Source organism: Hippocampus bargibanti, linkage group LG14 (genome assembly GCF_051943395.1).
Source record: "Hippocampus bargibanti isolate YZ-2025 linkage group LG14, ASM5194339v1, whole genome shotgun sequence".
Classification (NCBI taxonomy): Eukaryota; Metazoa; Chordata; class Actinopteri; order Syngnathiformes; family Syngnathidae; genus Hippocampus; species Hippocampus bargibanti.
In genome coordinates, this window is record NC_142747.1 from 15,816,157 (window position 1) to 15,830,808 (window position 14,652).

The 14,652-nt window shown below is 39.6% G+C and overlaps 2 protein-coding genes across 2 annotated transcripts; one reads left to right on the forward strand and one right to left on the reverse strand.

Moving 5' to 3' along the window:
- Nucleotides 1-3,678: 3,678 nt before the first annotated feature.
- Nucleotides 3,679-12,023, reverse strand: calm3a (calmodulin 3a (phosphorylase kinase, delta)). The gene is made up of 6 exons (XM_089013390.1): nt 11,805-12,023; nt 7,773-7,803; nt 7,208-7,351; nt 6,610-6,716; nt 5,537-5,672; nt 3,679-5,309 (listed from the first exon to the last, which is right to left on the reverse strand). Exons 1-6 carry the CDS (start codon nt 11,805-11,807, stop codon nt 5,281-5,283), a joined length of 450 nt encoding a protein of 149 aa, XP_088869516.1. The 5' UTR covers nt 11,808-12,023; the 3' UTR covers nt 3,679-5,280.
- Nucleotides 12,024-13,136: 1,113 nt separating this feature from the next.
- gemin7 (gem (nuclear organelle) associated protein 7) lies at nt 13,137-14,652 on the forward strand. The gene is made up of 2 exons (XM_089013625.1): nt 13,137-13,480; nt 13,675-14,652. Exon 2 carries the CDS (start codon nt 13,689-13,691, stop codon nt 14,070-14,072), a length of 384 nt encoding a protein of 127 aa, XP_088869751.1. The 5' UTR covers nt 13,137-13,480; nt 13,675-13,688; the 3' UTR covers nt 14,073-14,652.

Sequence of the window (14,652 nt, forward strand, 5' to 3'; positions counted from 1 at the left end):
CTTTTTTTGGGTGAGAGATTTTCCCCCAATGTTGCCTCAAAATGGCACAAATAAATTCTTCAATTGATTGCAAACATGTATGCTTTCCTCTTCAGAACTTGGCGTGACGTCAAGAACTGGGGGCAGGACTTTCTGAAAATGCCCAATTCGCAGCTCAATTTTTTGCAGATTTTGGACACTTTAAGTCCTTTTTATCTGTGTTTTGCATTTGACTAAAAATATCATTTTTTGTATGTTTGTATGTTTTGGGTATTTTAGATGCTATAAAACGTTTTTCTGGTGTCGGTTAAAAAACAAAAAAAGTGACGTCGGTTGTCCTTTAAGGTACTATGTTTTTTCATCATAAACGAAATTGCAGTGAAGTAAAACAAAAGATTGCATTCCTATGAAGCTTGTCCAGTCACATGCTCCCTTATCGTTTACTTTTTTTTTTTTTTTACGACAAGCAGATACAAGCGCAGGGGGAGCGAAATCCCGACAAGAAAAAAAATTACTAAAACATATGAATAGAAATGATTGGAGCTAATCACATTTCGCCTCATTTCCTGTTGCTGTATCTGTTTGCGTAATTGGCCAAAAACACAATTAGAACAGGACAGTCCCAACGCTTTACTTTATCAGGATCAGTTTGCTTCCTAAATTGCATACGACGCACGAACATTCACGTCTTGCAGTACAGCAAGGATAATGGTGCAATGTGTGGGTTGAAAAATGTAGGTTGTGGATGAGAGGTCGATTCAGTCAGTACATGCGTGTCAAGACACATTCTTGAATCGCTCACGACATCTTTGAATCTAAAGTGGGTCTCTGCAAGTTTCCATTACTGTCTTACAATGACAGATGGTAAGTTTCACACACAAGCAGAAACGAAAAGGATGCGGTTAAGAGGTAAAGTGTCCACTTTCTCCGACAGGAAATGGACTTAACAAATGGAATGGCTCGGCCTAAATGGTGTAAAAAGAGCGATCGAACAGAAGCCAGTGCAGTAAATCCTGAGGAGAGAGAGGGAAAGTGCATCTTGATAGACTTTGGATCAGGAAATGAACATCTTTTGGACCTCCTCGTATGAATTTTACTGGAAGGCCAGTGTTGTTTACCGTAGAAGAAAATGTAAGTAAGTAGCAGCCGGGAATTGAGGCATCTCGTCATTGCCCCAGAACAGAGGCTTTGTTACGAGACAAAAAAACATCAGCTTTTAATCACAGACTGATGCATAAAAGTATTGTTCGCTTTTTTATTTTATTCTCAAAACAACAACATATCATTTCACGGGAAGTCATAAAAGGGGGAAACCAATTAACATTGGTCAGGGGATTGAAAGCAGGATTAGAAAACAATTTGAAATCAAATAAATGAATTCTTTTTATGTTGTGCCATTGTTTTATTGTCCCACTTGACATTTTGCATGGAAACTTCCAGCTGTTGGTCATTGAAAGCATTTAATTTGCTTTTGAACTTTCTTAGTTCGTGATATGCCATATTTTGGGTTAAGCGATGACAGTCTGAAATTTCTAACACTGGCAAATGCTTTGCTCAATTAGCACATCATCACTTAGCAACATTTGTGTTGTGCTTATGGCAAGATCAACAAGTACTAGTTTTTGCACTACTGTTGGATTTATCGCAGTTCATTCGATTTAGTAGCAAATGATTGTAAAAAGGTGAAGATAACATTTTAGCTTGGTACATGTTTTTAGCCACATTAAAAAAAGCGAAGCATGAAGTACACAAAACCCATTTGCTTCAGTGAGCCACATAAAACAATGCATTTGGTCACAAAAGTAATGTAGAAAATCGGCGGATGGAAAATTTGACAATTGCTTTTTGTTTTAGTGTTCAAAGATCTTGGGATCAGTGTTGATTGACATACGACCTCAATATGGTTGGCGTGAAAATGTTTTGACGAGAACAACCCACACACTAGAGTAGTCGTGTGGGAATTACCCAGAGACAACCAGGACTTCCCCCTCTTGCTTTGGATGATTTACAGACAAAAACTACTGTATAAAAATGGAATTAACCAGTACTGATTAAATACCAAATCACATCTGAAGATGTCACTATTTGGGAGTGGGTGTGTGACTTTTGTTTGCGGTTTTCTTTGCGTTCACTTCAAACAAAGTGAATTGACAGTTGGGGAAATGTGTGGTTTTATTTGTGTGTCCAGGCTGTTGACTGCCAATTTCTCGAAGGTGTCTTGTTTCATTCCGATTAATTACATGCATGCAAGAATGTGGTCAGCATTGCCGATCAAGCTAGATGTGAGATTAATTAATGTGCATTCCTCGTGAATCATTAAGATCAGTCAAGCTTTGATCAAACAATTTACATTGGTAAGACAAATTCACTTATTAGGTTAGTTTTAAAATGTGGCCGCGATATAGTAGCAAAGTTGCAATTGCTAAGTTTGTGTGTGCGTGCGCGCGTGTGTGGACAGATAAATACACAAACACATGCATACATAATGCATATCAATATCGAAAATGTCAGCGTTTTGGGTTATGTGTTGGGTTTATTTTACTTTTGGCTGTTTTGTAAAGCGCTTTGTACAGCTGCTGTGCAAGCGCTTTATAAATCAGCATGTATTTTATTATATAAAGCTAGAGACACTGTAGTGTTTGCATCTGTATGCTGGGTTAACATTTGTGGTCGACATAAGCGGTTTAATTCAAAAATGTAAATTGCACTTGGAATCACTATACATTGTAAAATATTTTAAGAATGATTATTTTATTTTCCTTTTATAATTGTGTAACTTGCAGCGAACTAATCCTGTCAGGGGACACAACTATAATTTTGCAAGGCACACTTGACTTCCCAGCCCCACTTTAAGAAGCGAAATGGAGCGGCCCAGTTGATGTTAACGCCCCCTAGTGTAGAAGCTAAGATGCAATCGCAGGTATGGCGGGTTTTGACCTGAATGACCCTCCCGTGCTAGTAGTCCCTACTGTTCCTCCACGAATTGAATATCTTCTACAAACATGTTCTGAGATATGGCGGACATTTGAGATTTGTCGTTGTCACGTGGACAACCAGTGAATAATCATAATAATCATCTGATGTTGAATTTATGAGCATCCCAAATTCAATCCACCTTATGTGCTGAACCACAGTGGACACAAAAAGCGTTGGGACACACATTCAATCACTTCTACTCACCTCAGAGGTTGCCCCGTCCCATTGATTCTGGATCCCACCAGTCAAGAGGTGGCCAGGGGGGATTGCGAGCTCTGTCGCATCTGGAGCTCATCGGGAGGCCAGGGGTTGTGAGCTTGAGATGACCTGGATTCACACACGTGACTCCGACAGCAAGGCCATGAGCCACGAAATATAATGCCAGGATGCACGAATGCTTTCTCCAGTCCAGGGTTTGACCCGGTTTGTGGCAGACTGACTCTTAACAGAAAATGTTATCAACTGGCAAGGAAGGGATATTAAGAAGAGTAAATCAGAGACAGAGCAAGTGAGAATTCATCAATGTCAACTAACGCTATGTACTCACATATGGACAATCGGGACAAATTTGAGCATTTTGCCTCCCTTGAGATCAACGTCAGCAAAGGGCAGATTTTCGGGTATCAGGATGATGGCTCCATGTGAATATCCTGTGGCGTAGGGTGTGTTATAAGTCAAAGAAAATAAAGTCCACCCTCAAACACAACATGGGGGGAAATCAGGTGAAGTAAAGCTCATTCAGTTTATTGATTTTTGGAAAATATATCACATCTTTACATTTTTTTTTGAGACGCCATCAAGAGCTAACAGTCCATATTACCGTTTATTTCCTCAAATCAAAATCAAACATCGACTGAAATGCCTCGGAGTGGTATCAAGTTCAAATGCCCTCCAATGATGACTCACCTCAACTCTTATAAAACACTGAAACCAGTTCAATTAATTGCTACAACTCCTTCTCATGTTTTATTAGAACAGGGCGACTACATTAGGTATTTGTATACAGTACAGTATATGTATTAGGTTGAGTAGAACAAGCAAGCAGGTTGGAGGTGAAATCACTAGACTAGAAACTCAAGAAAAAAGCGCCAACAAGGGTGATAAATGAGGGTTATCAATCCAGTCAAATTTCATTTTGCAATGTCCACGTGATTAAAACCAAGTGCAAAGTGTTCTGTCTTCTTCTGTGAGAGATGTTTTTTTTTTTTTTTTCCAAAATCTTCCGAGCCATTTTGGGAAGCGTTATGGCACATTTGAAAACCAACGAGAAAACAGCACAGGGCCATTTACTACTACAACAACTGGCAATGCAAACTTTACGACACACCAATATACTGTATATATAGATCAATATTTTGTGATCAAAGTTTGACATCAATACATAATATTTGAGAACACATGTAGAAAGCATTACATCAATATCGTTTTGTCTGTATAACCGTTTGCGTAACAAAAGTATTAACAGCAGTCATTTGGGGCGCCTTCACGACTATCAGCCTCAAAGCAACACGTCACGCTAGCGTCACCACTCGGTTGCCGCAGCAACATGTAAAGCCATCCGCTTCAAACAACAAAGAACACCCCGCTGGCGATTCAATAAGCTCTTGTTCTTAGCCAATCTTTTGAAATGCTCATTTCCAACCAAGCACCAATGAACACCACAGACTGCAAACTAGTTGCTGTTGAAATAACCAATAGTGACACATATTTTTTAGACAGATATATAGCTATATATGAAAGTATATACCTTCACTGTGTACAATATCTGACCACTACCTCTGATGATATCAGAACCACCTTGTCGAGACAGGAGACCACCACAGAATGGCTGCATGCATTAAGAGTTGTCAAATCGGTATTGAAGGAATCACCATGGTTACGAGTAGATAGGCGAGGTTCTTTGCAGAAGCGGAAAGATTTTAAATAACCGACTCCCCTCTTAAGTAATCATGGCATCGGTCGGTTTCTATCCCACCCTCCACCCTCATTTGCAGTGGCAGCGCTGCTCTTTCATCTAAATTATTCATGAGCTGGGTGACTCGGCAAAATCTTGGTCGGAAGTAAAAGGCCGTTGGCCCTTTTAAAGCTTGGTCCATTAACTTCTTCAGGGATTAGTCTGTAGGCGTATGCTTAACAGACACCTCCAAAGTACTGGGATGTATTAAGCACAAATGGCCAAATTTTACATGAAAAGCTTCGTTTGGTTTTGTTAAGAGGAGGTTAAAAAAAGCGGGGGCATCAGCTGATAATTGTAATTGTTCCTTTTTGTTCTTAAAGACAGTGATCTTCAGAGGACAAGCAACGTGAGGAGAAAACGCGTCCTCTTCATTTGGCAGTCATCATCTGCACAAATTCTGAAAGACAAAAACACACAACAGTTATAAAGTGGAAAGTAAATTCAGATCTGTTTCGAAATTCAGTATTGCTGAAGATGTACAAACACAGACCGATGCATACTACAATTGTGGAAATAAAGCAGTAAATTATTTTTACCTTTTACTATCCCTGTTATATTGGACATCGTTGAAAATGTGCCTGTTTAGGTTAACATTTAATTCATCACAAAAATGTAATTTCTTACCCTCGTAGTTGACCTGACCATCGCCGTCAATGTCAGCTTCGCGGATCATTTCGTCCACCTCCTCATCGGTGAGCTTCTCCCCCAAGTTGGTCATGACGTGCCGTAGCTCTGCTGCGCTAATGTATCCATTGCCATCCTGCAGATGCAACATGCAAACACCACTGTCATTGCATCTCAAATTGTGGCGCCGCAATATTCCAGGAACAAAAATATCTTCTCTTTTTCGCAACACTTTCCCACACAAACACCCACTCCATGCAAAGTTCTCCAGAATAATCCATAAATTGCACAAGTTCCTCACAATATCCCAAAAGAACTGGATCCAGGTGTCATGGTACAATTGGTACTTATTAATGGCATGTGCTCAAGTCATTTTACAAAAAGAGCTGTTTAAAATTCGTAGGACAAAATGATTGAAACGGGGATTAAAATGACAGATGAGGTAAAAGTTGAAAAAACATATTTGATGGGGAGATAGATACCTTCTTGAACCAAAACATACTTACAGATGGAGTTGACGTGTTCTAAACCTTTAACGTTTAAACAACTAATATCTGAAAACATTTGTGTATGTATTAGATAATACTGCAGTAGTCACCGGTATGTATTATTGATGTGTTGCAAAAAATTACGATTATTGAATTTTAGTTGACAAAAGCCTGTAAATGAAATTAAATCTACATAGTGTGTATCGTAGCGCCCCCTACGGGCCAATGCTTACTTACAAAAAGGAGCAGCACTATTCAATAATAATAATAATAATAATAATAATAATAATAATAAATTTCATTTGTAAGCGCCTTTCAAAACTTTCAAGGACACTTTACAGTCACAGGATATTTTTTCTGCGGGTGAGCAGCAATTTGAGAAAAAATAATTATTTTTGACAGTGTATAAAATTATTACCCTGTTATACAAAAGCCAAACACTTTTTTAAATGAGTATGTTTTTGATGGGTTTGGCCATTTCACCCCCCACACCCCCAAAAATATCAGAAAACACAGACCAATTATATATGTACCGTTGTTTAGTAGGGGGTGGGGTTGTAGCTGCCGTTTTACAATGTTCCTGACCTTGTCAAAGACTCTGAATGCTTCTCTGATCTCCTCCTCGCTGTCTGTGTCCTTCATCTTCCTCGCCATCATCGTCAGAAACTCCGGGAAATCAATTGTACCGTTACCTAATGAGCCACACAAATCAATTGCCATGAAAAAAAGGAAACTGTAAGCTAAACAAGAAAAACGTTTAATCTACCCTTGCATGCCTTGTAATGGCCTTTATCTTTCTGAACCTGCTCTTTTAATTTCATCAGGTACGAACGAAATAGACAACAACAAAAAACAACATTCATTTATATTTAATCGCAAAATGCTCTTAATTGTTGGAGTCAGGTAGAATCCTCACAATTCTAAAACCACTACTACTCAGCAAAACATGGTAAGGAAAAAAAAATCCATTTTTTCTACTTAACCAACACCACATCATGACATTAATAATGTATGATACTTAGGTACACCAACATTAGCATCTCTCTATAATCATGGTTAATCGATAGTGTAATTCTAAAACGTGGCAAGAAACAAGGAACAATGGTTGGCAAAGTGTAATGGGGTTAAATAAACCAAAGTGTGTCCAGGACATCAAGTCCAAATGTGCTGTTCTCCTTCTCACCGTCTGCATCGACCTCATTGATCATGTCCTGCAGCTCAGCCTCGGTGGGGTTTTGTCCAAGGGAGCGCATGACAGTGCCGAGCTCCTTGGTGGTGATAGTTCCGTCGCCGTCCTTATCAAACAGCGAGAAGGCTTCCTTGAACTCTGCACAGTGACACAATTACAATTAAACCACACGGGATCGAGATTCTCTTGCAGTAATAAGGACCGTTAAGTTTAAGCAGTACGCATCATAGGCGTGTGTCTGTGTATTTTTGATACATTCAGACCTTTTAAAACGCTTAAATAAATGGATACTGGAAGGACGGCTGGGTAAAAGCTCTGGTGAATTTATAGCATCGATTCTGAAATAAATATGAGAGGTTTGTTTTTTTTTTTGTTCTGCAAAGGAGACTGACTGACTCACTGCCCCACTGATTTCCACTTTGGCTAAATGATGTCAAGCAGCTTGTCAGCGAATACCAAGTGACAACCGCAGCCTAAGTGTTTATCCTCCGCAGTCGATCATCTCCTGTCACTTCACAGCCGCCAAAGCTAAAAACATCCTTGTGCTATATGTACTCACCTGCGATCTGTTCCTCGGTCAGCTGGTCTGCCTGTTGACAGAAGAGGACATTGATAAATCACTAACGGCTCACTTTCAATGAAAAACACCTGCCTCACTTGCTTTTTGAGCCCCTACACGTAATACCTTAATTCTCTTATGTTTGGTTTCACACTAAACCTCAACTGGGAGTCACAATGAAAAGTTTGGAGGCCCTTTTTGTGAAAAAAAATAACTGTTCACTGTCAAAAACTGTCTACCAAATTACTTGTGAAATGAGTCGACTGTCACCAAACAACTAGTACAGCATTTTTTTCCTGCCCTCACACGTTAAGGGAAAATAAATTGTCCTGGCAGTGACTCATACATTGAAAAATTATAACCAAATGATAGAAAATAGTGTCAGAAAAACAAAGCTTCACAATCTTTGAAAATCCCAGACAGACACATAATGAAGGGCAGCATAAGAAGCTTGCACAGTGACATTTCGTCTGTATTGCTGGAATTAAATGGGAAGGGCATTAATAAATGTTCTTTACTTCTGCATTAGGCTGGTAAAATGTAGTATTGTCGCAATCTGATTAAAACAAAAGGCAAGTCTAATGCACTGACACACTTAATTCATTTTTAACTTCACCTGACATGTCACGCTGGCACCCGTGGTGAGGTATTTAGTAGGCCTTTCCAAGTCAGTCAGCGTGTCCAGTTAAAGCCGCGAAAGTGTTATGAGGGCCAGGTATAAATACACCACGGCCCGATACACACACGTCTGCTATAATTAGTGAGACGCGAATAGGGTCGCCTATGTAGCACACTAAAGTTCACCGCCACTAAGCACCTTTTAAAAAAAATCTTTAATTGAAATCCTGTAGTATTCACATGATCTAGCCTACCTGTAGAATGACTCAAGCTTCTGTTTCAATGTCAGATGTTCATGTCAACTTTGTTAAATGTTCTACATGTGCAAAATATAGCACGGGTGAAATTTTCTTTCCTGAGGAGTGACCCATAAAAAAATACAAAATAAAAAAAGACAGTTAACATAAAATGACAAATAATACAAAAAGACCCTCTCCCCTTTCATCTATAACCGTTTCATACAACAAAGAGGGTGCAGAAAAGTGCTTATGATTAAAGACCAGTGTCTTTTGTGTTGTGTCATTATTTTTTCACTTCAAGAGCAAGTGGCTGCCTTTACAGCAGCTCCTATGCTTGATTTTCTACTTATTATTTTTCCTTTGCTCTTCCGTTCATAACTTTGCTACTATGAAATGTGAATGTCTCCACTGTGAGACTAATCAAGGTTAATCTAATATAACATTTAAAACACACGTATGTACGATTCCAAGCACTTTTCTGCATACACTGTTGTTTGAAGCAGTTATACATGAAAGAGGAGTACTTCAAAGTGTCCTTTCACCAGTGGATCAAAAACGTCATGCTTAAAATGTGCAAACGTCTGCTACAAACGAGGTTTGAAAGCAAACAAGAAGTGGTCATGTCCGTTGATGGAAAACAGATTAGCTCACATCTGTCTCATGTAAATCCGCTTCAATTCCAAGCCATGACTCCCAGTTACATATATGCATCGGCGCTCATGCTGCTTTCTTTTCAATGGCTACACCAGCCATTCATCCATCCACCCATACAGCCCCAGAAGTAGGAGTTGTAAAAATGCTGCCCATTTAAGGTGCAAAAAAATTAAGTGCCTTGGGGGCAGTCCAGCACGGACAGTCGAATGGCACCAACATTCCGTCCAATCAAAATGTGTGCTGGTGTAGTGTGCAATGAGGAAACTACACCTTCGCAAAGTGGTGAATATAAATGGACAACTGTTTATTTCCATACAGTATGAAGATAAAGGGAGCGATCAAACTCACACCCCTTAAGGGCGAAATAATAATTTGACATCAACAAATATTTAACACACGTTATTCGGACTTCGTCCTGGCTTTCCAAAAGTATCTTTCTGAGTTCCGTGTTTCAGGTTATTTGAAAACTTTCATTTGTCCGTCGGTGTTAACAGTTATTTGTTTCTATATGTCCTTTGATTATCTAGCAACTACTCTTGCTCTAAGTGATAACCACTTGCACAGTTTGAAAACCATTGCAAAGAAGCCTGGAGCCAACTTGTAGTACTTCAAAGTAGTTTTCATGATGTGCAATTTTAAATAATCAAGTCTTTATTAACAGAGCCGCTCAGATCCATTGATTGGCTGCAAGTAGGAGGAAGTGAAGAATCTTTATTTTGCCAATCAGCACATTTGGTCAAGTGACTCCAAACTTTATTAAGACGTGTTGAAAAACAGTTGCTGTGAAGACCAATTCATTCACATTTCCGTTCCACAAGAAATCCGGTATGACTGCTCCTTAAGAACATATAAGTAAAGCCAAACACCACACTCATGAATCATTCTTGAACTCCAAATCCGAGCAACATATGTGACTATACCAAACACATAGTCTGTGAAGGAAGATTTGTAAAACGCTGTCAATATTGCAGCTGTATTTATTGTCACTTAAAATGTATACTAACAAAACTAACAGCTGAATTCTTTTTAGCGGCTGAAACTCGAAGATTTTGAATATTTTAAGCTAAACAAGGTCAACTAACAATTGATTAACAAAATAGTTGCTGATTAATTCGATCATCAATTGTCTCTCAATTAATATTGAAGGCGGTCACACCAACAATATTTTATTCCTATTAACATATTTTCATCAAAACTGCATAATATAATGGCATGATCAAGTATTTGTAGCCCTAGGACTGGGGAGAATGTATCTCATCTGAAAAAAGTGGCATTAGTAACTCCCTAATCAAAGTGGGTGCAACACTATTGGTTATTCACATCAATGTAATAAAGTCATCTGGACAAGGGGTTGGGGGTGTTATTAAGAATGATGCAAGACAATGCAAATTAGGTCGTTTCTTTGAATATTTCAATGAACTGATCAAGTGCAAAGAATTAAGAACATGGCTTTGTCAGAGTTTAGTTGAGGTAGGGACTTCGAATGAATTTCTTCCCATTGTGAAGGGTGCACTGCAGATGAAGACAGCTTACTGCGCCAAGCATGGCTTGGTTGGAAGCAGGAGGGGAGGAGGTGGGATGGGATGGGTGGCACAACAGGAGGAAAGGGGTTGGGGGTGGCATGGAGGCTCATTCAGCAGGCTCAGAATGCGGTTCAATGGCGCAGGAAGCACGCGGTCTTTACGTACATCTATAAAAACTTCACACGCATGTAACGACTACCTGTGGGCTGTGATCTTATGTAATGCGAATTGAGGTGACGAATACGCTTTTTTGAAGCTTGTTGCGCATGCCAACGTCGATCCACAACCCCCTGTTGATGTGCACCAGCAAGAGCCGCTGGCCAGGGCTGCGGGCGGCTTATTGTGCAAGCATTTACTAAGGCGTTAGCGATCATTTTATGCATCGGCCTCCTCGCGAAAGGTTAGAACCGACGAGATGAGTTTCAAGATAACACCGGGCCGGGGTGGGTTATTCTTAGCAGACCCTTTTTTCACCACCACGCCCACTCTTCGTTGGTCATATTTAGCTATGTGGGGGCTGCAAGAGAAAAAAAATTACACGTGCACACATAAAAAACGGCTGTGCATCAAAGGATTAAACTAAACGCCTTTGTAAATCATCGAAATGACTATTAAGGCGCAACGCCAAGGATGCTGCGTCCATTTAGTTACACAGCACAACATAGACGATGCGCGGTAAAACCATGTGCAAGACAAATAAAATTGATGTTAATAAAATGAACGGGCTTGTTGGAAAATACAATTCGAAATTCATTAAACGCCATTCCAAAGATCCGTAATATAGCCGACATCGGAATGGCCTATTTTAGCTGGCTAAGGTCGTCGAAATTGTTTTAAGAAGCCGCCAAACCGAAGTGAACCATTATTACCAACGTTAATAGTATATTCTTAATATTAAAGGAATGTCATCGTAGCTGTTTAAATAGCATTGTCGACAAGAACGACTATCCACGTTGATGTCAAAGCTAGCTAACCACGTCGTTGGCCTTGGTACTCACCATTTTGACTTTTCAAGCTCCGCGAAGATGAACAAGGGAAAAAAGACGTGAAGTTGTAGCTTTGAGACGTAATATATCTCAATGACGCGCACTCTACCGAGAGTATTCGAGTCAAATTCAAGCTGTATTCGAGTATATAGCTTTGAATCTGTTCAGATAGTACGTCGTTTGCGGTAGAGTTGCCCGGAAACCCCAACCGAGAGACGCCGGCCTGTCAAACCCTTTTCGGTAGAATGTATCCCTCCGCCAGAACATTGTTTGACCTCCACGTAATTTGAAAAAACGGACCAAAATACTCCCTGGTATCAACGTGAATATTTCTAATTAATTAACAATGACTTTTCTTTCGTAAATATGAACTTCGGCTCGTTTTATATCACCAAAAAAGAGGATCTATGTTGCACTATTAACAATGACATGCGCAACGATACCACTCGAGCACGACATAAAGAGGATGGAGGTGTATGTATGGAGGATTAAAACTGACAAGACTATTAACTGGTAAATATAATCATGCCATAGAGTCCGTTAACATTTCATTTAACTGTTACAATCTTTAAAATGTTAATCGATGAAAGCTTACGAGACGATAATGCTCGATAAAAAAATATATTCAAAAATAATTTATAGTTACAACTTTACTGAGAAAATTTACATTGTTAATTCATTAATTCTTTATTAATCGATGAAAGCTTACAAGACGACAGGTATACTACTGTACTCGATAAAAATACATATATACAAAAAGTGACTGTTTGAATTTTACAGAGAAAACGGTCATTGTTAATTCATTAATTGTTCAATACAATGCCCGTCATTCTTTTTCACTTAAATTGTACATGTATGGTTCAAGGCTTTAAAAAATTGGCAAATCTGTTAATTCTTGAGGATATTCCATGTTGTATTTATCCAGAGGCCATGGAGTTTACGCTTGAAATATACAATTGAATTTGAATTACCATCCTTGATGACTGCTTGGATTTGGCCGAGTAGTCGAGTGGTTAGCACACCAACTTCACAGTGCAGAGGTCTGAGTTCAATCCCACTCCTGCCTCCCTGTGTTGAATTTCTACCCAGTCCCGTGTGGCTTTTCTCCCTCCGTTTTTTCAAAACACGCAAGGATGTGCAGACACACAAACAATATCATACATATTGACTTATATAGCGCTTTCACAACCGCTGAAGCTGTAACAAAGTGCTTAGCATGGACAGCTATCATATATCGGAAATAAAACACACAAATCAAATATTCATCTGTATGTTGTGAAATAATTTTGGGGGTGTTTTAATATAAATATCCAAACAAACACTTGTGATAAAGGAGGTAATCAAGGTTCCACTCAAAATGTGTGCAGTGCCAGATCCCTTCCCCTGTGATCTGTCAAAAGTCAAATGGGAATCATTATGTAGCCAGAACTTCAGAATTACATCAGCAAGGAAAATAATAACATGGTCTTCCGTCATATTCCTGGGCGAGAAAATCCAGTATTTTAACAAAATTTTCCCATAAAATTAATAGCACGACGGCACACCAGAACATAGTTGTAGTTTGGTTCCCAATCAGAAGGCGGCAGTGATTTTCTTCCACCTCAGCCTGTCGCAAAATTGATAAAGAAGAAGACCCAAGTAACGATGTGGTCATTGTTTTGCTAGCAACTTGTACCAGGGTAGAGTTGGTAAGTACGAATAACACTTTATGATTTCTGTAATACATTAAATGCTAAGTAGTGTCTGAGAATTGGGACTGTATAGCGGGGTATGTAAACACTTATCTCCAAAACGTTGCTTTTATTTTGAGTAGTCCGGCGGCAGCACATGCCTCTCATGGACCCTTTCCACGCACGTTCTTATTTTGTGTTTAAAAATCAAGCCTCAATTTGAAGAATGGCAACCCCGGTGCCCGTGCTTCGTCTGCCGAAAGGTCCTGACCCTCACAGCCGCGGCTTCGACCCTGCATCTCCTCGTTACATCGCTCTTTGCAGCACATCCATCGCATCTTCCTCGTCTGGCGGAGACCCGGAAGAGCTGAAGCGAGAGCAGTGCGTACGCTCTGAATTGCGTGAACGTTTCCTTCGGTGTCTGATGGCCACGCGCAACAAGAAGGTTAGCTTATGTATGTACGGCGATGTCACAGTGGACGCCACGTTTGGCTGCTGCGACATCGACGTGCTCAACCTGCAAGTGTCCGACCTACACACTCCCATCGGCGTGCAGAAGGAGGCGCTAATCAGGTGCCAGGACATCGAGTCGTACACTTTTGAGATGTGACCCCTCACCCCAACCCCCAACACAGTCACGGACTTGATCACTTCCACGGCTCCCTCCGTTGTGTGAAAAGCTTAATTTAAGCCTATTTTGACACTTCGGCAAGCTAAAAGCACAGCTTCGTTTTGGTCACAAGATGGTGCCATACGCTCATGTTTTACCTATAAATATGAATGAAACGTTGAGACAGCAGAAAGCATTTTTGTGAGTTGAATTTTTGCATCGAGATGTTGTATTGAAGAAAAATCAAATCTATTTCACTCGAAATGGTCAGCAATTGAACACAGACCCTGTAGATTATTTGTGTAATTAAATGTTTTTCAGAATGATTATTTTTTTTCTCTTCTGCATTTTGAAGCAGGGTGGTTGACTGATATGTGGGGGATCTAAGAAAAAAAAATAGATTTTCATCACTTGATAAACGTTTTTTTATTGAGTTTTGATAATACTGTATGTATTTGTCATTGCAATATTGACATGTTCTGTTTTAAGGCGCAGCTAAACATTAGAATCGATGGCTCATACAATGCAAAGTGATGAACAATTTGACAATATTTATCTAAATATAGATTTTACATCTTAA